We start from the raw sequence: 27,319 nt of genomic DNA, 5'->3' as shown, positions 1-27,319 counted from the left end.
TTCATTTCGGTGCATCCCTTATATACATATATATATATATATATATATAATAAAACACTGTTGTTTTTCTACATTGTGTTTCTTTAAATAACTACACTGAATATACAGTACATATTTGTCACTGTGAGGATCCTAGTCTATTTTTCTTTGTCTATGTTTTCTCCTCCCTGTGTGTTTTCCTTAGAACTGGCTCCACCCACCTTGTCTGCAATCAAGTCTGCAAAGCTGCTTCTCATCTCCAATCAAGCTACCTACACACTCCACAGTATAAGATCAGCTCATTCTACCACTTGATGTCAGATCATCAGTTTACCAACCGTCATCTTTAAACTTCATCCTGCAACTGAACGTGTTCAGCCTCCACCTCACATCTGGATCACATCTCACTCACTGAACATCAGGAACCTGCACCTTGGACCTCCTGCCAGCATCCTACAAACAACAGCAATACGTTTTGTAAACCTTACCTAAGACTGTTTGTGTAGCCCTGATAACTATATATGTGATTAATATTTATAATATTAATCTATATATTTATATAGGATTGACAGTGTAATTCATACTTATACAGAATTATATTTATTAAATATAATAATAAAGTATTCAAGCTTTAAGTTCAGTTTGGTGGTTTTGAAGGGGTTCTCCGTTGCTAAAACTCATTTCTTTTAAGCGTGTGATGTCACTTCCTCCACTCCACGTTACTCTCGCGAGATTACGTTCAGCCAATCACGTAGCTCGGTCACCTATTGCAAACAGCTGTGTTTGTTCCCTGTCAGAGAGTGACGACACACACACGGAGCTGCTACAACAGGTTGGTTCTTTAACATCTACTTTAGGTTTTTAACAACTTTAGTACTCACTACAACCTTTGTACACCTTCAGACTTCACCACCTCAGGGATAGGAGACATTTAATCCTGCTGAGCTTGACGTTTGAAAAGGAATTGGTGAGTTTAAATGTTTGTTGCTCAGGAACATGCTATGCTAACTGAATGCTAATGTAATGCCATTGAACTATGTTAGGTGGCTAATGTTGTATTAGATACATTATGTTGAGTGCTGTTACCCCAGTATAACTGTTAACACTATTTAAGTATTGATTTGTGTTGGTTGAGTGAGTGTGGTGGAGCCATTTCAGCAGCAGAGGGCGCTAGAGGAGTGTCTCTACCCTAATCAGCCATAAAAGGAGGCTGTAATGAGCGTCAGGTGTGGCACTGGAGAACAAACGCTTTTTATCATGTGGAATGTGAACATCTTTACAACATAAAACGCTTTGGTTACATTAGGCCTGGGTGATATGGACCAATATTCATATCTCATAGATTATATAAACTCCATTTATTTTTATTTTTCAATATAGTTTTAGAAAAAAAACAATAAGTCAAAGGAGAAAAATACCGCAAAGGCCCTTTTATTAATCACTAGCAGCACAACATCAACATTTTGTTCCACTTGTGACTTTTTTCTTCATTAACCCTTGGGGCACCTTTACAAAAAAGTTCATCTTTGAGCTTGGGGACCAAAACGCTACACTGTGAAAAAAAAATAAAATAAATAAAAAAAAAACATTTTTTACAGTAAAAAACTGGCAGCTGTGGTTGCCAGAGCATTACCGTAAACCGTTTTGTTAGAATAAGTGTTTATCCAGACCTTTTACATTTAGGAACTACCGGTCTTGTCAAAATATTACCATCATTAACACTGTTTCTACCTTTACGGTAAAGGAAGATTACCGTACAATTTACAGTAAGAGTTGATCACTCTAAAGTAGGGATGTAACGATTCACTCAACTCCCGATACGATTCGATTCATGATACTGGGTTCACGATATGATTCTCTCACAATTTATTTTTTTTTTTTTGGGAAAAAAACTAGAAAATATTGTATTATTTTCCTTTTATTTTTCGTTGTCAAAAGAATTCTTTGATAAACTATTCAAAACAATGCAATTTAACTAAAAATAAATCTTGAATGAAATAAATAAAGGAATAATACAAATGAAAATGAAGCCTATTAATTTAAATTCTGGTTCTATAATAAACAATGCAAAACTGCATAATAGTTCTTCTTTTAAAAGTGCAACTGAAAATGTATTTTGTGCCTTAACAATTGGACTTTAAAAAAAAAAAAAAAACAGTGATTACACTGATTTACGTCATATTTGTTTGGACCAGCAGAGGGCGCTGGTAACACAGTGGTCGGTTGGCATGCTGATATCTTGCAGTGAAGAAGAGAAGCTATGCTAACAGACAGAGCTAATAGAAAAATGTGACTTCTTTCGGTGCTAAAGGGGTAATGAATCATTTATTAACATATTTAAGAGTAGAAGGCGGCCAGAAAGAAAGTATTAGCAGACTCCGCCTGCCGCCTACACTTGTGGATAGCGCCCTCTGCTGGTTAAAAAGTACTGCTATTCAATTTTCAGAAAATCGATATCAACCGTGATACCTATGAATCAATTTTTAACTGCCTTACGATTAATCGTTACATCCCTACTCTAAAGCATACTGTAAATTAATCAATTAAATCAATTAAACATTTTCTCATATAATAAACTTATGCAGTAATTATTTTGTTACTGTGAAAGACAATTAAATTATAATATATGACTATGTATTACAATACAGGAAATAACTACTCCTGCTTTAAAATACATTTAGGGCAAATTAAGGGTATATTTTTTAACAATGTTAAGAATACAAATCCATGACATTTTCAATAAACATTTGCTCACAAACTGAAATTTAGTTTACTGAGTAATGTTTGTTTGAAAAGACAATTTAAATAAAATAAATGTATCAAATTTCTTTCACTTTTCCATAGAACTTTGACTTTATTTTCAAGATCATTAATTGAACAATGAAGCTTTAATATGGTGTTTTCATCTCAGATTGATGGTTGTGAGTAATGTCAGGATCCAGAGAACAAATGAGGTCACTTCCTCTAAATGTCCATGGGCAGACAGTCATTTTTTAAAAGTCTTTCAGCTGGATCAGTGGGTGTAGTTGTTGTGTTCCTGTAGCTGTATGGCAGCAATAAGGCCTTTCTGTTGACTGGAAATGTTCCCCTGATGGACAGGATTTCAGGAATTAACATCTAGCAGTAAGAAAACAAAATGAACATGGTCAAAGTTTTATCAATCACATCTTGGGCAAAAATACATAAAAAAGGTTGTTTTATTACTCACATATCTTCTGGCTGAGTACAGAAACACACCTATCAGCCTGGATCAATGGGAGTTTCCAGAATAGGATGAAGCAAAATGGAAAGAAGTGGAAAAATAGGAGAAAAACAAAGCTTTCAGAGGTTTTTCTTTTTTTAAAGAACTTTTTCTTAAAGAAACAATGAGGAAATACTGCCTGTGTCAGTACAGTAGCTTTTATTGTACCCTGTATGTTCAATGGTTGAATAAACTTCAGCTTTATTTAACACAAGCAAAGGCATTGTCTCTTAAAATTTGAATATTCATTCAAACCTGAAGGTAAATGTTCATATTTGAACTGAAATGAGACGTTCAGTTAAAATATTTTTTACTTGTTCTACCTCACCTTTATTAATTTCAATAAATGTTCCTTTTTTTTTAAATTGAGACTTTTGTTGCATTTTGTTATCATCATTGTGTAATTTTTATGATGTAAATTGAGGGAGCAAAAGTAGTATCAGCTCAAAACTGAAACACAGTAAAGCTCCGGTTTGTACACGGACCCAGAGAGAAGTGACATCACTACCGCTGATAATTCCCCAATCTTTCATTTCTAATCACATGCTAATGTGTTTGTTAGCCGCCAGACTGTGATTCAAATAGGTATTAATTAATAGGATTAGGTCTGAAAGCATGTTTATCACTGCACTCAGTGAGTTAGTGACGTACACACTTTGAAATACTGTATTTTTCAGAATATAAGGTACACCGGATTATAAGGCTCGCTATCAATGAATGGGTCTGACCGGGTCTATTTTCATACATAAGGCGCACTAGTTTATTATTATTATTAAGGCACATTAAGAGAAACAAAATAGTCAGATAAGTCAAACTTTATTCAACTCATTAACAATAATTCTCAACATTGTTCAGGTTTAACACATAAAATACAGAACAATACACTGACTTTTTCAGTTTTTTCAGTATGTTAAAGCACAGTACGGTACATATCACTCCATGAGGCTCCTGACTACAGTAGCCCTGAAGCACCAAAAATCCATCAAGCGGTGCAGCTTCATAGTTTACCAAAGTTGTACTAAAACATTTTGACACATTAATACATACATAAGGCTCACCTGATTATAAGGCGCACTGTCGATTTTTGAGAAAATTAAAGGATTTTAAGTGTGCCTTATAGTCTGAGAAATATGGTAGTTTTTTCTGCTTTCTGCACTAGTGTTTATTCTGAACAGTAAACATCTTTAATTTATCATGAACTGTGTGATTTGGATAACATTAAATAGACATTTCTTAACTTGTAAGGATTCTTTCAAAAAAGATATCTATTCTTTTATTTAATAAACTTGATTTAAGTAAAAGGAACTCTGTGATTGGTTTAAACCTCATTACCTCAACAACCTGGAGGTTTGTTCCAGCTTTTTAAAGTGACTTATTTACACTGACTTTTTATTTACTACTACTACTTTGTTCAAGACAGCTTACACTAAGTTTGTGATATTTAATGTATCATACCTGTCAAGTATCCCGTTTTGGCCGGGAAACTCATATATTTTATACCCCTTTCCCGCCACCTTCCCCTATTATTTTCCCTGTAAAAATCCCGTATTTTAATGTAAGCATCATTAAAAGATAGATAAAAACATTCGTCCGCCTCTCCAAACTGGACGCTATCACTAACCTCGCGAGAACTGCTGCCTCACGTGACCTAGGTTGCAGTTCACTTCTCGCGAGAGTAGATGCAACTTCCTACAGCGGGAACAAACCCGTAAAATGGATGGATGTGAAGAAGGCGCTCCGGTGAAAAAAACTAAAAAGTCATGTAAATACCTTGAGAGATTGGACAGTGACTTTACTTTTATGAAGAAGAGCAGGATGGGTTCCAATTACTGGTTCTGTATGATTTGCAACTGCGATTTTAGCATCGCCCACGGAGGAAGGAGCGACGTAAATCAACACGAAATATCCACTAAGCACAAGCGCCGGCTGGAGGCAAAGAAACATGCTCAGGGGATGTCAGCATTTGTGACAAGAAATCCCAAAGAGGAAGATGAGGTCAGTAATGTGGAGGTGAAAATGGCAATGCTGTGTGTTAAAAACAACGTTGCTTTCACCTTCTGTGACGACTTCAACAAGTGTGTAGCTTAGATGTTCCCAGGTTCTGCTATAGCACGAAAATACTCTGCTGACGCAGGCGGGGTAAATGAGCAGGCGCGCTCGTCAAACTGAGGCAGCGGGGATTACGCACTGCGCTTCCATCCATTCACCTGGCGAATGTCCGCTCTCTGGCAAATAAAATGGATGAACTGCTGCTCCTAAACATTACCTACTCAGACTTTTGCAGATCCGCCGCCCTGTGTTTTACTGAAACCTGGCTCAGTGAACTCATCCCGGACAGCTCTCTACATCTACCGGACTTTCAGCTCCTCAGAGCGGACCGCGTAAAAGAGCTCTCTGGGAAGACGAGGGGCGGCGGAATATGCTTTTACATTAACCAAGGTTGGTGTACAGATGTCACAGTGTTGAAGCAGACGTGTAGCCCTAATCTGGAGAGTTTTTTCATAAACTGTAAACCGTTTTATTCTCCGTGGGAGTTCTCCTCGTTTGTCATGGTCGGTGTTTACATCCCACCTCAGGCTTGTGTAACAGAGGCGTTACAGCACCTGACCGACCAGATAGCAGACGTGGAGAAAAAACATCCTGACTCTTTTCTTATCATTCTCGGGGATTTTAACAGAGCAAATCTAACCCACGAATTCCCTAAATACAGACAACATATAAAGTGCCCGACCAGGGGTGCTAACGCACTGGACCACTGCTACACTGTAATAAAAGATTCATATCACTCTGTTCCCCGTGCAGCTTTGGGGCTCTCTGATCAATGTCTGATTCACCTCATCCCGACCAACAGGCAGAAGTTTAAATCTGCTAAACCTGTAGTAAGGACTGTAAAGAGGTGGACAGAGGAGTCAAAGCAGGAGTTACAGGACTGCTTTGACTGCACTGATTGGAGTGTTTTTGACGCTGCATCAGACAACCTAGATTAACTGACTGACACTGTGACATCTTACATCAGCTTCTGTGAGAACGTGTGTGCAGACCAAGACTTTCTGCACATACAACAACAACAAACCCTAGTTCACACCTCAACTTAGGATGCTGCATCAGGCTAAGGAGGAAGCCTACACGAGTGGGGACTGGGACCTGTTTAAGCAGGCTAAGTACACACTAACCAAGGAGATCAGAGTAGCCAAGAGGTGCTACACTGAGAAGCTAAAAGAAAGCTTCTCAAAAAAAGTCCCTTCAGAAGTGTGGAAAGGCCTGCGTGAGGTTACCAACTACAGGAAACCCTCCCCCCACCCTGCAGGTAAGAAAAGACTGGCTGAAGACCTGAATAGTTTGTACTGCAGGTTTTCACACCCACCCCCGAGCTCATTAGCATCAGCCCATCACCTGGACTCTGCCCTTCCTGCTCCCCCCACTTCCCCCCCTACCTCACCCTCTGACCCCCCACCTGCCCTGAAGATCAATGAAAGAGATGTGTGCCAGCTATTCAAAAAACAAAAGATCAAAAAGGCTCCAGGACCAGATGGAGTATCTCCCTCCTGCCTGAAAGCCTGTGCTGAGCAGCTGGCCCCCATCTTCACACGGATCTTCAATACATCACTGGAGCTGTGTGAAGTACCATCCTGCTTCAAAAGCTCCAGCATCATCCCAGTCCCAAAGAAACCTGCCATCACAGGACTCAATTACTATCGACCCATTCCCCTGACGTCCATAGTCATGAAGTCCTTTGAGAGGCTGGTATTGAGCCACCTGAAGGACATCACAAGACCCCTGCTGGACCCCCTGCAGTTTGCCTATCGGGCAAACAGGTCTGTCGAGGATGCAGTCAACATGGGACTGAACTACATCCTGCATCACCTCGACTCCCCAGGGACCTACGCTAGGATCCTGTTTGTGGATTTCAGCTCTGCGTTCAACACCATCATCCCGGTCATCCTTCACCAGAAACTCACCCAGCTCACAGTGCCAGCCTCCACCTGTCAGTGGATCACCAACTTCCTGTCTGACAGGAAGCAGCAAGTAAGGCTGGGAAGCATCACATCTAGCACCCGGTCACTCAGCACTGGTGCCCCTCAGGGGTGTGTTCTCTCCCCACTTCTATTCTCCCTCTACACCAATGACTGCACCTCAGGGGACCCCTCTGTGAAACTCCTGAAGTTTGCAGACGACACCACCGTCATCGGTCTCATCAGGGATGGGGACGAGTCTGCCTTCAGATGGGAGGTGGAACAGCTGGCTCTCTGGTGCAGTCAGAACCATCTGGAGCTGAACCCGCTCAAGACTGTGGAGATGACAGTGGACTTCAGGAAAAATCCCCCCCACTCTCCCCCCTTACCATTCTGAATAGCAAAGTGGCTACCGTGGACTCCTTCAGGTTCCTGGGATCCACAATCTCACAGGACCTGAAGTGGACCTCCCACATAGACACATCCAGGAAAAAGGCACAGCAGAGGATGTACTTCCTGCGTCAGCTGAGGAAGTTCAACCTGCCCCAGGAGCTGCTGATCATGTTCTACACCTCCATCGTTCAGTCTGTTCTGTGCACCTCCATCACTGTCTGGTTTGGATCTACAACCAAACTAGACAGACACAGACTACAAAGGATAATCAGGACTGCAGAAAAGATCATTGGTGTTGATCTGCCCTCCATCCAAGACTTATACCTGTCCAGGGTCAGGAAATGGACGGGTAGCATCACTGCAGATCCCTCACACCCTGCACACAATCTGTTTAAACTCCTCCCCTCCGGCAGACGCTATAGATCACTGTACGCCAAAACTACCCGCCATAAAAACAGTTTCTTCCCCCAGGCTGTCACTCTGATCAACACTACACAGTCATTGAGTGTCAGACCTGTTTCTGTTACTGTGAAATAACCCTGGAACTAAACATAACAACCCTGGATAAACCTGTCACTGTGAATGTTCATGGACATAATATTTTCATTTAAATGTTCACCTGCACTACTTATCAATGTACTGCTGCACTATTATCTTATTATTATTATTGTATTTTTATTTTCTCTCGTTATTATTATTATTATTGTTACTATTATTATTATTTTCTTGTTATTTTATTTAGTTTGCACATATTAGTCTAACTACTCTTACACATATATTTATATTTATGTTTATACTTCTTTTTTTATTTATTTTTCTTTATTCTAGTTGATTGTTATTATTTAATGTTACACTATCTGAGAGAGCACAGGTCACCAAGTCAAATTCCTCATGTGTATTAATACACTCTTGGTCAATAAAGTTGATTCTGATTGTGAAACTTTTTTTTTTTTTTTTCACCTTGTTTGCACATGCTGTTGAAGGTTAACACTACAAGAAGTGCAATCTTTTAACAGCAATGCATATTTTATTATTGCAATTAAATAAATGAATTTATTTCATTGCATAATTGTGACCATCACCAGCCCTCCCTAGGGAAGGGTAAATACTTTATTAAAGGGAGGATGTAAAAGAGAGAGGGCAGTGTTACACCAGGGTGAGGGGGGTGGGGGGGGGAGTTAACAGGGAGGAGGGATACAAGATAGGAAAACGAATGGGTGGGGAATAATCAATAAGTTTCAAGTGATGTGATGTGAAATTGTGGTTGTGTATATTGTGCTTATTGTTGTGTTATCAAGCCAGTCTGGTGACCAGTGTGCGGCTTAGGAATAATGGTGGTGGCTGTGAGCAGAGGAGGAAGTGAGTGGAAGTTACATAAAACAGGTATTTGGGAACAACGTGTCTATGGTTGAGCCCAGTATGAGTGTTATCCCACAGCCCGAGGCCAGTGCGTCCATGACAAATGTGATTCCAAGAGCCGCTACTGCAAAACCCATGAGCCGCCCCCGGGCCCGAAGAAGCAGTCGGGCCAGCAGAAAGAGCGAGAGATCTAGGGGCCCCCGGCGACCACCCCACGGCCAAGCAGCCCCCCGAACGCCCCCAAGGTCCCAAGCCGAGAGGCTGCCATTGCCCCCCCCATACACACCCGAAAAGCCCCCAAAGAGCCAAGGACCCAGCGCACCACGCCACCGACTCCAACCCCCAACCCCCCACCACCACCCACACCCCCACGCCCAGCCCCCCGAGGGGAGGGCCCAGAGAGCCCCCCGCCCGAGACCCCAGCGGAGGAGCCAAAGCCCACGCCCAGCAGACGACCAGAGCCACGCCGAACGGGCAGCCGGCGGGCACCCGCCGGTGAGCCCAGAGCCAGCAAGGACCCGACCCCAGGCCAGGAGGACCCGGAATGGATGCAGCACCAGGAGCAGCCCGCCCAGGGCGAACGACCACACCCCAAGCCGCATAAGGCACCAGGGGGCCGCTGGGAGTCCCCCCGCCAGTCCCCAGGCACCCCAACCTAGCGCCCCAGATGCTGATGCCGCCCGCGCCACGAGCTTCAGTTCTTTAAAGCCAGGGCCCCCTCCAGAGGCCAAGCCAGACCGCCCCGCCGGGATGTGGCCCCCTAATCTAACCTCTGATTGTGAAACTGCTGTTTTTCAATGTTCAATTGTAAAAGGGAAAAGGAGAGAAGGACACGGGACAATCGAAAAATGGGCCAATTTGGATTTGTTTTATGGTTGTTTGATTAAAACGGTAAAACGTTTTTCTTGTTTTTTGTTTGAAAAGGAGAGGAAGAAAAACGAGTATTTAATTTTGGTTTACAGATGAATTTGGGATTATCCAATGATATCCAGACCCTTCACTCACCGGAGCGTCATTAAGTTTTAACTCGACACAAACTTCCTCTTCTTCCCTCACAACTGGGATTCTGATGAGGAAACAGCTTATTGTCACTGGTTTGTAGACTTTTTGTAGCCAAACATAGGTTTTTACCTCCATCCAAAGAGTCAGGCTGTTAGCAGAGGGAGGCTGACACCTAGTGGCCACAGAGGAGACTGCACACACCACAGCAGCCTGGAACCAGCATCTAAAGCAGGAGTTCTCAACCTTGGGGCAAGGACCCTGTTTTATGCTCATGCTTTTTCTGCAACTAAACCAAACTTGCCATATTTTAACATGCTTTCATCCCTTTTTCTTGCCATATTTTTACTATATTACCCCCATTTCTGACACTTCCAATCTTATTTCAATGCCTTTTCTGCACACGTGTTTCCACTTTTGCACTTATAAACCCTTTCCACCACTTTTCCACCTAATGTCACAAATGTTGACCCATTATTGTCACTTTTAACCTATTTTCATCATATTCCATGCTCAATTTTTTTTGCCAATTTAACCACATTCACCATTTGTCGTTCCCATTATTAGCCAGTTTCAACTAATTGTTCCAATATTGACAGTTTTAACCATTTTTAGCACTTTATGTCAGTTTTTGCCCGCTCTAGTTTGCTACTTTAAACCCATTTCTGTGGTTTTAAAAACCCATGTCACCACCTTTTTCCTCATTTTGGTCACTTTGTCTAATTAAAAAAAGGATTTCCATCTTTAAGATGACTATAAAAAATAGTAGACTTCCTGGATAACAGTGGATATTATATTATATTATAAATGTGGTTATCACAGTTTTATAGAACAATGGATGGCCCTGTCTCCACATGACTGTTCTTCAGTGTTCATGTCTGTGTTTAACCACCTTCAGCAACAGTGGAGGTCCCCGCTTTCTGGAACTTTTATTTTGGCGGTCGCGGCCTGAAACGGTTGAAAAACACTGATCTAAAGAACAAGTCACCAACCTTTGTGATACATGGAGCTACTTTAAAACTAGTGAATAATCCAAAGGGCTACCAGTGAGATAAACACTTCTTAAACACCAAAACTTCACGGTTTCTCTTTAATTAAAGGGTAAGATAATAAGGAAGAGTCATAGTGGCTTAAAAAGTACATTTTAAAGTTTGAACATTCAACACTTTATTCTTCTTAATTCATGCAAATGCTTTATTTTCACCACATTTTTTTTTGTAAATTCTTTATTTTTTTGTGTTTTTGTTTGAACAATTACACAAAGTTTACAAAGGGTGGCATACAACACACTTTGACAGATACAATAATAAAGTGTATAGATGCCTGTGATCTTTACAAGTGCTTTTTTCTTGAAATAAAACTCAAAGAGAAATAAAAAAAACAAAAAAAAAAAAACAGTTAAATTCAATTAAAATTAAGTAAACCTGGATAAACAGAGAATACTTCTTCGACGTTCAATCACCCTCTTTTACATGTAGGTTTCAAAAGTAATATGACAAAAGAAAAGTGTACATAGCTTTATATATTAACATTTATACCCACATAAAACACTTAAAAATAAAATGTACCACAGTTATACTCAACACAATTACAAATTAAACTTAGATGGACTGACAAAAACTCCTGAGCATCTTATTTTCATTACATTCCATAGAAAAAATCATGTTCCTATTTTACTAACCACTAACACCTTTTAACTGATCATAAAACATGTAACACGTTTGTACAATGAATAATTTTGTAAAAAAAAATTTTTAATCCACTTTTATTTCATCACAATCCAAACACCAAATGTGAAACTTCTTTAATAAAATGTTTCCTCCCACTGTTGAGAAACATACATGTTAGGTTGGATGGAGTGTGTAACCAACCTGGAGAAGTGAATGGTTGCAGAGAACCATTGAATCTATTGTTGGTGAGACTTCATCATGACACTGATCATTCACTTTGATTGACAGGACAGATGATCAGAGGTGCTGAGTTTTTACCACCATAGTTTAAACAGGGACTAAAGAATGGGTGTAGTTTATGAGTGAAGCAGCAGTGAGTGAAGGAGTAGATCAGAGCTGCTGCATCTACATCATAAAAGGAGACCACACCCTCCTCATAGTCCACAAACACACCCACCTTCTCAGGAACACACTTCAGATGAAGAATGACTGGATGATTTTCACATGCTGTATACACATTTCCATCTCTGAGTGCCACAGTCCAGTAACCATTCTTAGGAGTCAGAGTAATATATCCCTTCCTGTTGATGGATTCTTTAACCACTCCTAAAGTCCATTTAGTTTTTCCTTTAACCTGAACCTCAAAGTAAAATCTACCTGAACTGAAATTCTGTTTCCCTAAAACACAGGCACAAGGATAAAATCTCTCTTTGTTGTGTGGAAGTTTCTTCCACACATCACTGCAGTAAACTTGTTTTCCATCATCAGACAGGACAAGGTAAGGATTAGCTGTAAGAGGATCAAGAGTCACATCTACTGCAAACTGCTGCATCATCTTCATCTTCATCATCTTCATCTTGTCACTGAGTGTGTCCTCCAGCTGAGCCACAGCTCTCAGCACAGTTCCTTCATATGATGATGGATGGACCATGACCTCTGTCCAGTCCTTGGTGGCTGGAGGAGCTTTCAGGGAGCAGAAGTGTTGGAGGAGGTGGTCTTCAGAGTGGGAGAGCTGCTCCACCTCAGAGCTTCTCTTCATCAGCTCAAAGATTTCCTCCTCCAGCTCTTTGATCAAACCTTCAGCCTCTCTCTCTTCTGCTTCCTGTTGCTCCTCCATTGTCTTCATCAGCTCCTTCAGGCCTCTTCGAACAAGCTCCATCAGAGCAGTGAACACCTCCACACCTTCAGCTTTCCCTCTGTCTGCTGCTTCCTTCCTGAATCTCACTGACTCTCTGATCGCCTCCAGCTTCTCTCGTCTCTTTTGGATCATCTGCTGAAGATAAACTTTCTTGTCTTCAAACAGATCTTCTCCCAGAGGGACTAACTGGTGACTCCTGTGCTCCAAAACAGAACACATCAAGCAGACACGTGTCTGATCGCTCTGACAGAACAGCTCCAAAGGTTTGCTGTGCTTTGGACACATCCTGGATTCCAGGTTCTCCACAGGCTCCACCAGCTGATGTCTTCTCAGGCCTGATGCTGTCAGATGAGGCTCCAGGTGAGTCTCACAGTAGGAGACCCCACAGTCCAGGCAGGACTTCAGGGCCTTCACTTTGGTTCCAGTGCAGACGTCACAGGGAACTTCTCCTGGTGCTGCTGCTTTCTTCTCAGATTCACGTCTGAACTGAGAAACCATCTCATGCATCATAATATTGACCTTCAGCTGAGGTTTAGTGCTGAACACCTGATTACACACGGGACACCTGCTGGTGGTACTGGTGTCCCAGTGTGTGCTGATGCATGTTTTGCAGAAGTTGTGTCCACATGGTGTGGTGACTGGATCAGTGAGCACCTCCAGACAGATGGAGCACAGGAAGTGATGTTCAGACATCCCACTGCAGGCAGGAGACATGTCCACAAACTGAGGGACAGAGACAAGCAGCAAATTAACAGGACACTCTCATTGTTGTGGAATGTTCCTTTACTAATGTTTCTGAGTCCATCTCACTGAGATCACCTCTAGTATTTAGCATTGATTCAGTCATCCTGTAGTAATGTGGACAGTCGGCTGTGCCTCAGCAGCTGAATGTAAAAGTGCAATAGTTTTAATGTTTAAGGTTCAAATTAGTTCTAAAGTTCTCTCGTATTGACACTGGAATTTTTCTAAATTATAGGTTAGGTTTTTTGCGCATTTTATTTTAATGTACAATCTTTTTTCTTTAAAATAACCAATATATTGTGTAATAACAGACTGAAGTTTAACATAGCACAAACCTTTAAAGTCTGCATGGACCACACACTACATTTAACAGTGATTTTGTTTGGGAACAAATTAAATTACTTTACTTGTAACTTATAAATACGTCATTTCTGTGCAACTTGTGACTGAAATTCACAAATTGTGATTAATCGTGATTATTTAGTCATATTTGCAATTGATTGGTTATTTTTTAATCCATTCACTGCTAATTTATATTAAAAAAAATACGTTCCCCATGAGCAGTAGAGACCTTTCTTAGATGATATCACACATCACATGACTTTTAGTGGTGGGTGGTAGATGATGGAAACCAATGGCAAACTGTTTACACATTTAATCTCTAACCTAGAAACTGGTTAGATATATTTGCACTTCAATCCTGTTTTTTTTTTTTTTCAAAATGAACATTACATTTATATCAAACCTCATTTGGACTCCGTAGAATGAAAGTTAAAGATATGGAAAACGTCACGTTACCAAGTTTAAACTTTAGTTCAAGCTATCTTCAATGTTCCTCAAATAAAGATATCTATGTAGTTGTAAATATCTGAGAAGATGTTTGGACTTGGCAGAAGTAGAAAGTTATGTTATTCTGTTTGTTTTATTCATTTTTATATTAACTAGTCACATTTCCTGAGATGCAATTGCCGTTTGCTAAAAAGCAAAAGTGTTGATTATCTAAAAAAGGAAACAAATGGTTCATTCATTCCTACATCAAATATGTTAGTTTCTCATTTATAAATATAATTTCTCTTTAACTAAAAAAATATGTTAATCTATGGAATTTTCAGTGGAATACTGGATTACAAAAATATTCAATAGCTACAGCCTTGAAACATATTGAAGACAATTATATATAACATGTTGTTGGATGTGAATCCCTGTTTTAAATGTTAACAAAATGAGCTAAATGCAGAAACCAGTTAGGAAATTGTAACTTACCTTTGACGTTAGATGTCCCATAATTAAGCCCTTCAATGTTTAAAGGTGTTCCCATAAAAAGCAGCAGAGCAGCAATCCGTCACTTCCTTTCAGCAGCTCAACTCCAATGTTTCCTCAATTTACAATTTATATCTTGGAATAAAACAAAGTAATGATCACATGTTAAATGTGTCACATTAAAATTAATTAATACTTGTTCCTGTTGATTTGAGGCCAGTGAAATATGGGCCTGTCATAATACGTAATAATAATAATAATATGTAGCTATAATATGTACGTGCAGTGAGACATTCTGTTATAGTTTCCGATGTATATATTATATGCCGCTAACACACACACACACACACAAAAGTTACTTTGAGACAGTGTATCTTACAGATGGGCGGAACAGAGTCAGTCTGGTTCAGTTTAGATGCACAGAACGGAAGCGAACCTCTAAGTGCTCTACATAGTGCAGTGTTGGATGCAAGACGGTGATCAAAAACAGAAAAAGCTCATCCACAGTGATGATGTCATCAGTTCTAACTCCACAGTGATGATGTCATGAGCTCTCCAGTGATTGGCTCTAGCGCGCACGTGACTCCGCTGGCTCTGCTCTCAGGACCATTTTATGAAATAATTTAGGAACGGTATCATTGTAGTCGAGACAAATCCGATGTCGCACAACTTTGAACCAAACAGCAGCCATGTTGAAAGTCTCATGGCACCCTCATATATTTGTTGATGACATATTAATGAGAAACACAACATTTGCAAACCACAGGAGTGAAATTGATCATGTACTGACCTGCGTCAGTGCCAAAATCTCACTGTCCAAGTGTCAATGTTCCCGCACAACAGTGAACTATGTCGGTCTCCTAGTCGGTAAGGGTGTGGAACCACAGGCACAACACATTCAGGGTCTTCAGAACTTCAAGGTTCCCCAGCATGTCTCAGGTTTAAGAAACTTCCTTGGTATCTGTAGCTACTCCAGGCAATTCATTGACAATTACGCCAATTTAGCAAAACCTCTTTACACATTCCAAAAGAAGGATGTCCCTTTCACTTGGGGTGAGCCCCAACAACACGCTATGCAGACTTTAATCGATATGCTAACGAAGGCTCCGTGCCTCGCCTATCCTGACCACAACAAGGAATTCCATCTGAGCTTTTCAGCACACTGCCTCAGTGCCGGTCTGTACCAGATACACGAACAGACCAGTGGTTGCTTACGCATGCAAAACCAGACCTGATGATGTTACAAGGCCAAGACCCCGTGATCTCCTTGATGATTCGCCTCATGGGGGACAATACACTAGACAATCCCTCCTCCTCTGACTTTGCCTCCACACTTAACCTCGACCATCTGTTCGCTGTCCGTCACTTGTTACGGATAGTCAATGGCATCTTGGTCCATGTTTCTGCTGACTCACAAATGCATGCATTTATCGTCCCGCAAAACCAAAGGGGGGTGATACTGGCACATGCCTATGACGAACTACAGGTGGGAGGTAGAGTCTAATATTACAGTTTTGCTCTGCCCGCCGGCAAAAACGCTTATCATGCAACCAAACTAGATAAGAAATTTCTTCCCAAATGGACCGGACCCTACCTCGTCACCGATAAACTGTCTTCAGTGGTGTACCAAATAAAGATTCCCAACACAAAGACCAAACAAAGCTCAAGTGGGTCCACAGAGACCAAATTAAGCTATACAGAACAACAAAACCAACAGACGAGTCGTCAACTGCAAGCTGAATAAACCCTACAAGCCGAGATATGGTATTCCTAATTTGCCAACCAGTCGTCGCATTCAATAACATCTACCACCTCAAGGACATCGTAAACTAGAAACTAGGACTGGAATCCACTACAAAAGCCCTATCCAACCTCTAATGTACATGTGGTTTACACCAGACATGGCCCTAGTCATTGTAATTATTCTCTGTCACATATAGTTGTCTTCTGCACTGCCGCTTTATGCCTTAGGCACACCAGGAAAGTACAAGACCAAATCATTTGATACTCCGATCGCATATTCAAACGCAACCAACCCAGATCCGAGGGTGCACTATGCTATAATAGGGGAAACCCCAATTACATCACAGAGAAAACAACAATATAGATTTAATATTGTCATTCTGGTTTTATACATCAAAGCATCATCTCAAGGCAAGTGCAAAATATTGAGATGTATATCGTATATCATCATATAGCTTGAAAATATTCAGACATTTAAAAAAGGCCATATCGCCCCACACATTTGACACAAAAATTATGTCGACGTAAATGTTTTGTATTGATGCATCGTCCCAAACATATATGTTGTCCCACACCAGTCCAGAATTGATATAATGCACTGGAAATCTAGCCCCTCATCCACCAAATGCTTAGAACGAAGAAGATCTTATAACCAATAATGGAGTTTGCACCAGCAGTGGGAGGAGCTTGAGTCGTTCCAAAGATCTTTACAATATCAGCTCATTTACACAAGATTATGACTAAATATGTAAACACATTTAGATTAAAACAAGCAGTATTTACTCACTGGATTCTGGAAAATCACTAAATTAGTCATTAAAGTTGACATTATTATTAGAAACTCACCTTGGTCTCAAACGTTGCTCACTGATGACAACCGTTGGTCAACGTTAATCGATATATTTAAAGCTACTTTAGTCGTTTCTGACGGTGCAGGAGGAGATTCTGTTGAATGATGTAGATTCTGCAGCTTTTATCCTAGCCTGAGTTGCTATGACAACCTGTCAACATTGAGCTTCCATTTTAGCCTGAGTTGCCATGACAACCTGTCAACATTGATCTGATCGAAGTTGCCTTTTGTGATTAAATGTGTGTCATATTATCATAGGAAGAACAAATATATTAAATTAAATAATGCAAACACACATTTTACTCCTCATAGTGGATATACTGTATGTATGGACTGTTACATCAGGCATAATTACTACCAATGAGAGAGCGTCTTATACAACAATAGAAAACTAATGAACATTTTACTCACCAGGGGGCGCTGTTGGCCAAAAACGTACATATAAGTCGCTTCATTGTATAAGTCACAGAGGTGTAAAAAGTACTGATATATCCTCAAGTAGAAGTACAAGTAAATCATACATAAAATACTCAAGTACAAGTAAAAAGTAGCTCAATTAAATAGTATTTAAAGTTAAAGTTACTAGTTACTTTCACCCCCACAGTTATTGTTGGTTCTCTTACATACAGGAAACATATCATTTAGAAACCATAAAAAGGAAAAAATTATGTCTTCCACAATTTTAATCTAATTTATTTTCCACAAAGGCATCTGTATTAAATAAAAGGTTTGTCACAATGTAAATTTAAAAAAAATAAAAAATAATACAAATTAATTCAATTCACAATAAAAAAAAAAAAAAAAAAATGTATCAGGCTCCAAGTATAGATACATTTATAAACTCTAAAACTGAGAAAATAACTGGCATTCAATGCTGTTTTGGCGCTAATCTGATTAGTTGGCTATGATCTAATGCATTACGTTTAATCTGATTAGTTGGCTATGATCTAATGCATTACGTTTAATCTGATTGGTCGGCTATGATGTGATGCATTACGTTTAATCTGATTGGTGGGCTATGATCTAATGCATTACATTTAATCTGATTGGTGGGCTATGATCTAATGCATTACGTTTAATCTGATTGGTCGGCTATGATGTGATGCATTACGTTTAATCTGATTGGTGGGCAATGATCTAATGCATTACGTTTAATCTGATTGGTGGGCTATGATCTAATGCATTACGTTTAATCTGATTGGTCGGCTATGATGTGATGCATTACGTTTAATTTGATTGGTCGGCTATGATCTAATGCATTACGTTTAATCTGATTGGTGGGCTATGATCTAATGCATTACGTTTAATCTGATTGGTCGGCTATGATGTGATGCATTACGTTTAATCTGATTGGTGGGCTATGATCTAATGCATTACATTTAATCTGATTGGTGGGCTATGATGTGATGCATTACGTTTAATCTGATTGGTGGGCAATGATGTGATGCATTACGTTTAATCTGATTGGTGGGCAATGATCTAATGCATTACGTTTAATCTGATTGGTCGTTTATGATCTAATGCATTACGTTTAATCTGATTGGTCGGCTATGATGTGATGCGTTACGTTTAATCTGATTGGTCGGCTATGATGTGATGCATTACGTTTAATCTGATTGGTCGGCTATGATGTGATGCATTACGTTTAATCTGATTGGTCGGCTATGATGTGATGCATTACGTTTAATCTGATTAGTGGGCTATGATCTAATGCATTACATTTAATCTGATTGGTGGGCTATGATCTGATGCATTACATTTAATCTGATTGGTGGGCTATGATGTGATGCATGACATTTAATCTGATTGGTGGGCTATGATCTAAGGCATTACATTTAATCTGATTGGTGGGCTATGATCTAATGCATTACATTTAATCTGATTGGTGGGCTATGATCTAATGCATTACGTTTAATCTGATTGGTCGGCTATGATGTGATGCATTACATTTAATCTGATTGGTGGGCTATGATCTAATGCATTACATTTAATCTGATTGGTGGGCTATGACCTAATGCATTACATTTAATCTGATTGGTGGGCTATGATCTAATGCATTACATTTAATCTGATTGGTGGGCTATGATCTAATGCATTACGTTTAATCTGATTGGTCGGCTATGATGTGATGCATTACATTTAATCTGATTGGTGGGCTATGATCTAATGCATTACATTTAATCTGATTGGTGGGCTATGACCTAATGCATTACATTTAATCTGATTGGTGGGCTATGATCTAATGCATTACATTTAATCTGATTGGTGGGCTATGATGTGATGCATTACGTTTAATCTGATTGGTGGACTATGATCTAATGCATTACATTTAATCTGATTGGTGGGCTATGATCTAATGCATTACATTTAATCTGATTGGTGGGCTATGATCTAATGCATTACGTTTAATCTGATTGGTGGGCTATGATCTAATGCATTACATTTAATCTGATTGGTGGGCTATGATCTAATGCATTAAATTTAATCTGATTGGTGGGCTATGATCTAATGCATTACGTTTAATCTGATTGGTCGGCTATGATGTGATGCATTTGTTGTTGTCTGGTCATTTCATTTTTTGTAGTTTCACAATGTCTGTTGATCATTTTAAAACAGAAAATAATTCACTCAGTAGCGGTTGGTGTAGAAATGTTTTAAAACGTACTTGTACAAATAAAATTAGTGATTTAGAAATATACTAAAGTACGAGTACCCATCAAAGCAACTCAATTACAGTAATGTGAGTACTTGTAATCCATTACTTTCAGCTCTGATAAGTCACATAACAATATTTTTAAATAAAAAACGTGTGACATATTACAGAATTTACGGTATTTCAGTCAAACAAATATTCACTGCTTGTAAAGCTTCGCTAGCTCTGAGTCTATGATAAATATCTATAAAACTTTTCCTCTTTGTTCCAAAAACACCCTAGAGTGGATTAGACAGTTTGTGATGCACTTTTTTACGTTTACATGTGTTCATTAAAGCATGTTAGTGGATTATCCCCCGCTAAACTAGTAGATTAAGGCATCATTAGCAGATAATAGATGATAATATGCTAACGTTACTGGATAAACATAGCAACACAGCATTAATCACAAGGTTCAGTTTTAATAATGCCATTATTATACAATTATAGAATAAACTTTTAAACGTGATTTATTTTGCTGTAGTAAATTAAATGAATGAATTAGATATAATTTTAGGACATAAAGACCCTATGCTATGAATCTAGATAATTGTATCCTGGATTAATCTCCATTAACGGGCGTCAACTAACCAAACATTTCCTGTCAGAGAGAAGCTGTCCTACAAAGGTCGATAACAACATGATAATTGAAGCCAAGTGTTTTCAGCCTGGGTACATGCGTGTTCACATGAAAGGGGTGGAGCTAGCAAAGTCTGACCAATCACTACAATGGAGAAAACTGGCAGAGTGAGTTTCTTCACAAAGGTGATGATACGTGATGATAAAAAAACGTGTGTGCTGTTGTAATGAAGGGAAACTGATCACTGTCCGTTATCAAAGCAGGCTGACTTGATAAGTGATAAAACCATTCATGTTGTGGGTTAAAACTACTAATAAATGGTTAATAATATGATGAACTGTATTAACACATCTATAGTAACAGGTTATGTACCACAGACCTTTAAAACCACTGTAATCAAACCTCTCCATAAAAATGACTTGTCCAATTATAGACCAATATCTAATCTCCCTTTAGTTTCCAAAATGTTTGAAAAAGTCATCACAGGTCAACTATGTGATCACCTACTTAGGAACAATTTATACAGAGCTTTCAGTCTGGCTTTAGAGCCAATCACAGCACAGAGACTGTCTTAGTAAAAGTAACCAATGATCTTCTCTTAACCTCAGACAGAAGGTTGATCTCAGTTCTGGTTCTCTTAGATCATATCTGTCAAGTTTTGGATTTGAAAATAAGGGAAATTTTCTGGCGCCCACTACGATCCGTCCCACCCTCCCAACTAAGCTCCAGTATTCCTTATATTTTAATATAGATGTACAATAAATCTAAAATAGCCACTTGTCAACTACTTACTAAATACAATGATGTGATTATAATCTGGTAGGTTGACCTTTATTAACATTTAAATGTTTTGAACATTCCTACTAGGGCTGGTGATATGGACCAACACTCATATCTCAATATATTTTATCTAAATGATGATATATGATATAAATCTAGATCATTTTATCAAATAAAGTCTGATCAGAAAGAAAATTCTGGGTTAAATTTGCTGATGCAAAATGTTACACAGGCTCATTTATTAACAAACACCTGATCAATATGTGACACTTATTAATCATCTAACTGAGCTTTACATGTTGTTCTGAGAAGTAAAAGCAGCGACTCTTAAAACTAGAATTTTGATACATAATAAGCTATAATATATATATATATATATAGATAATAAGGGATATATATATATATATATATATATATATATATATATTGATATATGAAATATTAGTTTGCTATATCGCCAAAAAAGAAAACTTGATACATCTTGAATCTCAATTTTTCGCCCAGCCCTAATTCCTAAATTATAAAACAGCCAAAATAAAAACATAAATGTGTATATGAAGCACATGTGTTTATTTAATATACTTACAGTTTATATACAAGTCAACACATTGCATATTTATTGTTAATTTCACGTTGCTTGTCTTTAAGTCAGACATTAACATTTTCTTTTCATTATATATTTTCTTATAATTTCTCATACTCACTCATGTGGTTCTCTGGTATTCACTAATGACTTATTATAGACATTTATTACAGACTTTACATTCTTTAACACTTTTTTAAAGCAGTGTATATTTGTGGAGCTTGTGATTGGCTGATTTTTCATGGTGACTTACGTGGTTCCTTCCGCTGTGGGAGATGCTAAAAGTTACTAGTCTAACAGAACGTGTAACTGTGTCCCATCCTGCTGTTCTTTAGGAAGTTAAACTCTGTCACATTTTACACCAGTTCTTAGTTTTTTTCGCTGGAACGTCTTCATTCATTATCTCTTTTCTGAGTTGTTTCTGGGTTTGTTGCAGCTGTCGGCACTAATCTCGCGAGAGCTGCCGCCCAGGCTAATTCAGGTGGCAGTTCTCGTAGCATCTTTTAATTTTTAGTAAATTAAAATACGGGATATTTACGGAAAAATAATAATACGTGAAGAAGGCTGGAAAGAGGGGTAAAATACGAGAGTTTCCAGGCCAAAACGGGATACTTGACAGGTATGTCTTAGATCTCAGTGCAGCCTTCGATACAGTGGATCATCATCTATTGCTGCAGAGACTGGAAAGTGTTTTTGGGATTAAAGAAACAGCGCTGGGTTGGTTTAAATCCTACCTGTCAGACTGTCACGGCAAATTTCCAGTTGACCTCCTTTGGAGACATGATTTGTGCCCTGGTTGAATGATGAAGTCCAGTCAAAGCATGATGATTTTATAAAGAAAGGATTTATTATAAACTAAATAAAAAGAGGACAAAAAAGCTTCCATCCTGTAAGAACGAAAGGCAACAAACTGGGAAAGTTCCACAGCTTCAACTTTATACTGATAGAGAAAAGTCTCACCCTGATGAAAGAAAAGGAGGGAGTCAGATGTTCCCAACAGTGGAGTCGTTGGAGCAATGATATCTGTCTGTCTGATAATGTGTGTGCGTCAGTTGGTGTGTGTGTGTGTGTATGTGTGTGTGGTGTGAGTGTGAGTGAGTATGTGTGTGTATCTGCATGTGATTCCACATGTGAGTTTGAGTTTGGCCTTGATTAGATGGAGCTCATCTGTGTGTGTATGTGAAAAAATGTTAGTTTTTGGTATGAGGCCTTCAGCAGAGACTGTGTGTTGCTGTGATTACACTGTCTGTACTGTGGATAATCTAATCTAACATGACTCAGCAAAGGAGCAACGTCTCTGTTCAAAAGCACAACAATATAATGCAGTCATTGTGTATTAACACATGACAAATTGTTCACATGAACACACATTTGCCATAACATTTTCCACTTTTGGTCGCCATCAACGACCAAATCAAGAAACAAAATGATTATATTCCAGTAGAATAACCTTGGATCCACCTTTGCTGTCTGTCAGGGTAAACCATTAGTATCGTTATTGTCATACATTTGATTGTTCGACTCAACTTCACTTTAATTCTGTCTAACCTTAAAAGGGCCAATAATCTTGCTTAACTCTGGTTCAGACACAGAATAGGAGACACTTTTGCCACCAATTTAGCTTCAAAATGATATATATATCCTTTGAATATACAGCCAGCGTCCTGTATATTGAAAAAAAAAAACACAATAACAACAACGAAGACATAGACAAGCGTACACAACAACGAGTTTACACAGACAACAACAAAAACATGGACACTGAAAATGAACAGTAAGGTCAGTCCAGGTCAAAGCAAGTCATTCCACTGAATGTGGTATTATATATATATATATAAAAAACAGTAAAATAACAGTCCAGGAGCCGCTTTAACCGTATAGAACGGGAGCCCTCAGAACGCCATCCGGAAACACAAACACAAACACTGCTCAACTAGAATTGTATAAATACAACCCAGGAGCCAAGCTCAAAACCAGACTTTTTTTAGACTCAGAAAGTCAAAAAAAAAAACAGAAGTACACTCAACCTCACTTTTTTAGAACAAAAGGCTGGGAGTACTGGGAAACAAACACAAACACTACTCAACTAGAAAGTAAATGACCATCTTGGAGCCTAGAGGGTTTGCCACATCTAAACGGGACCTCTCTCAAATCCACTTCCACCGAATTCCTACCGAATTGGAATTCGGGAGCGATTCTGTACGTTGACAAGGGCAGCCTCTAACAACCCTCACTCTAAGGGAACGTACAATATTAATATCATAGACTGAAACATTTATTTAGAACGATATTCAGTTACCAAGCATGTATCAGATCAGGTGGACCGCTATCCACTGGCAAGACAGTATGACGCATCATCTGATGTTGGTTATAGAAACTAAAATGTAGATGAAGGCAGATTTACAGACTACACTTTAGATGTATTTGTGGTGTTTTGTCATTTTCAATTTCAGTTTTTTAATAACTTTTCAACTTTTTAAACTATTCAACTTTTTAATTAATTTTAATGAAAATGTAACGTTCCACTGGTCAGCAGTTCTTAAACCCATTTCAACTTTTAAAATGTTCAGCTTTTTTGTTCATTTTTAGTGAATACCTTCAACTTTTCTGTATCTTTAACCGTTTTTGACTCACAGCCCTTCAATGAGTTCCATTTTTAGCTTTGACCAACTTCTAGAGTAGAGGGACAGCTTTACCTTCAACTCTTTGTCAACACATTGTCATAACTTGTAAAATATTCAACCTACAGTCCTAATGTTTTTAAAAGTAGTACTTCTATCTGTCTCGCTGCTCACAATAGCACATTTGAATTTATTATTGTTATAAGTTCTATCACTGCCAATGACATAACCATAATTGTTGCTTCTCATTTCAACTTTTTCATTCCTGTATATCCAGAAACACACAATGCAAAGAGCATTTATAAAAGGATCTATTACTGTATTACCATGCTACCATTTAAACTGTCTCTGACAGGTCTTCATTTATTTATTTATTTATTTTACCTTGTCTGCACATGTTGTCAAAAGTCAACACTACAAGAAGTACAATCTTTTTAAGACAGCAATGCATGGTTTGTTATTACAATGATATAAATGTTTTTATTTCATTGACAGGTCTTCAGGCCCTGAAGTTGTCCTTATAGCTCTAAACACTGAGGACTACCAGGGCCCAGGAACCTGTCTGCAAAGGAAATCTTTATTAACAGCATTTCAAAGAAAATATTGAAATATTTCATTGATGTATCACTTCTACATTTATTTCCATTGGGTCAATTATATACTTGGTACATTTTAAATTGCATCTTTGATCTGGAAAAATCCAGCATCAATACTCATTTTGCAATTGTACACCCTGTGATTTAAGAAGACCATGGATCATCCTAATCCCTGCTCTGGGACACACTGTGTGTCTGATCTCTAATCTGTCCGTTTGTGTGAGCTGAACACAGGTCTGCCCATAGCAGGGGCTAACTTTGGCTGTGGCTGCTAATTAGGGCTGAATGCCTAATATGTGAATCAGAGTCATGATGTAGCTTTTGTCCCTCTTAAAACTTGTGTACAAAGCTGACCGACAACATGACGGCATCGTATTTTACACTTACCTCCTCAAGATTGCACCACACAGCTTCGTCCATGTCTGCATTTGTCAGCGCAGATATTTCTCCAAGACTTTCCATGACATCTTCCACCAACCTTAAAATATAGTCCGTTGGAGAATTTTCCTCCACATACCGAGATATTGCAAAAAACTGTCGTTGAACGCCTCTTCTCAATTCATCCATGTCTCCCATTAACTTTCCCTCCAAGGGAAGAGGAATCATGTGATCAGGTATCGACTAGTCAGCCTGGGCAGAATGACCATTGAATTGACCTTTGCTTTTACCGACAGCTTGAGTCATGAAGTAAAAGCAATGTCAAAACACAAACGGAAAAGACAAAGACAAAACAGAAAAAGCACAAAATGGAAAACAAATATACTACTTTTGTATATTTTTTTCATTTTTGATTCTCATATTTCCACATTTTTATTATTCATTGTTTTTATATTTCCAAATTTGTAATATTGGCTCTCTTTATATTTCCGGGCCGATCCACAAACGTACTTTGCTCAATCCACAATCACAGTTGAGGATTTACACATGATAATTCATGATAAATACACACATAAATGAGAAAACACGTGTGTAAATTGTTGATGTATTTGTGGATCTGAAAAACATGTGAAAATCTCAAAAGTACATGTCAAAATTGTAAATATATTTGTGGATCTGAAAAACACATGTAAAAATTGTGAATCTATTTGTGAATGTTTTTGAGACAAATGTCTCCCCATAGTCATCAGTCTGACTGGATGGTCTCAGAAGCCTTTTGGTGAGGTTTTCAGCAGAGCTTTCCCCCCTGGTGTGACAGACCTCTCTGAATATGGTGGGGGTAATGCAGCACCTCCTTAGTTGGTGCCACTCAGCACTGGAACTCTGCTCTACTGTGATGTTCTCAGTTTGGTGTGATGTCACCAAAGATGTTTCAAGGGACGCCATATGATGGTGTTGATGTTCAGAGCAGATGAATGCACAGGTAGAGGGTCCCAGCCTATAATCAGAGAGTGGCAGCTGTGGGGGAGGAGGGGCTACTGTATGTGGGCAGGTCCTGAGGACTGTCCTTGTTGGCAGCTGGTATGACAGCACACTTACCTCTTACACCTGACCAAACATGGATTATACCAGAAGAACATCACTGGAGACGTCCATCATAGTGATCATGGAGCTTCATCAGCAGTGAGTCCATCATACACGTCCTGAACTTTCAGAGTAGAGATGTCTGGTAGAGTGTAGTTGATGCCTTTATATAAGTTACTTCTGTAAAAAACAACACACAAACAATTCATGTCATAAATAAGAAAGACGTGTGATTAAAAGGTTGGTTACCATGGTAACTGCTTTGTACCACTTCTGTTCAGTCTCTGTACAGCTGAACACTGGGAGAACAGATGTAATCCTCAGCTGGGAGTAGTGGGCCGTCTGGTACGGTAGAGCTGCCACGTGGCTGCACAAGGCTGTACCTGCCACACAGGTGTACTGGTATCTCTGAATCTTCACTGGTTTGAATCCCTGAGCACAATCTGTGAACAATAGCACATGTTAGTTAGAGAACAACATGTATTGGCTGTAAGTGTAATAATAGAAAGACAACATTAAATTAGTGACATTATGTTAGTAAACTTCTAAACTGTACAAAGTGAAACAGGAAAAAGTTTTATAAAAACTATTTATTTATAGTTAACCATGTAAAATATATATGTGTAATCTCACTTTACTTATTACATAGAAAAATACAAAATAAACATTTAATTGAAATT

The 27,319-nt window shown here is 38.9% G+C and overlaps 1 protein-coding gene and 1 long non-coding RNA gene across 5 annotated transcripts; one reads left to right on the top strand and one right to left on the bottom strand.

The window, feature by feature from the left end:
- Positions 1 to 687: 687 nt before the first annotated feature.
- Positions 688 to 25,281, top strand: LOC114459586 (uncharacterized). 2 transcript variants are annotated; one of them, XR_003673423.1, is made up of 3 exons: positions 688 to 811; positions 883 to 946; positions 25,078 to 25,281. It is a non-coding gene; the product is annotated as an uncharacterized LOC114459586 (long non-coding RNA). The 2 variants fall into 2 exon arrangements; XR_003673422.1 differs by lacking the exon at positions 25,078 to 25,281 and adding an exon at positions 5,181 to 5,238.
- On the bottom strand, positions 11,758 to 17,480 carry LOC114459563 (E3 ubiquitin-protein ligase TRIM39-like). 3 transcript variants are annotated; one of them, XM_028441771.1, is made up of 3 exons: positions 17,323 to 17,480; positions 14,737 to 14,868; positions 11,758 to 13,455 (listed from the first exon to the last, which is right to left on the bottom strand). In XM_028441771.1, the coding sequence occupies exons 2-3, from the start codon at positions 14,755 to 14,757 to the stop codon at positions 11,863 to 11,865; spliced, it is 1,614 nt and encodes a 537-aa protein (XP_028297572.1). In that variant the 5' UTR covers positions 14,758 to 14,868; positions 17,323 to 17,480; the 3' UTR covers positions 11,758 to 11,862. The 3 variants fall into 3 exon arrangements, with proteins under 3 accessions (XP_028297572.1, XP_028297573.1, XP_028297574.1); XM_028441772.1 differs by lacking the exon at positions 17,323 to 17,480 and adding an exon at positions 15,113 to 15,748; XM_028441773.1 differs by lacking the exon at positions 14,737 to 14,868.
- Positions 25,282 to 27,319: the final 2,038 nt, after the last annotated feature.

This window comes from Gouania willdenowi, unplaced genomic scaffold, assembly GCF_900634775.1.
Source record: "Gouania willdenowi unplaced genomic scaffold, fGouWil2.1 scaffold_32_arrow_ctg1, whole genome shotgun sequence".
In the NCBI taxonomy this organism is placed as follows: domain Eukaryota; kingdom Metazoa; phylum Chordata; class Actinopteri; order Blenniiformes; family Gobiesocidae; genus Gouania; species Gouania willdenowi.
This window is presented reverse-complemented; position numbering and strand designations above follow the sequence as displayed.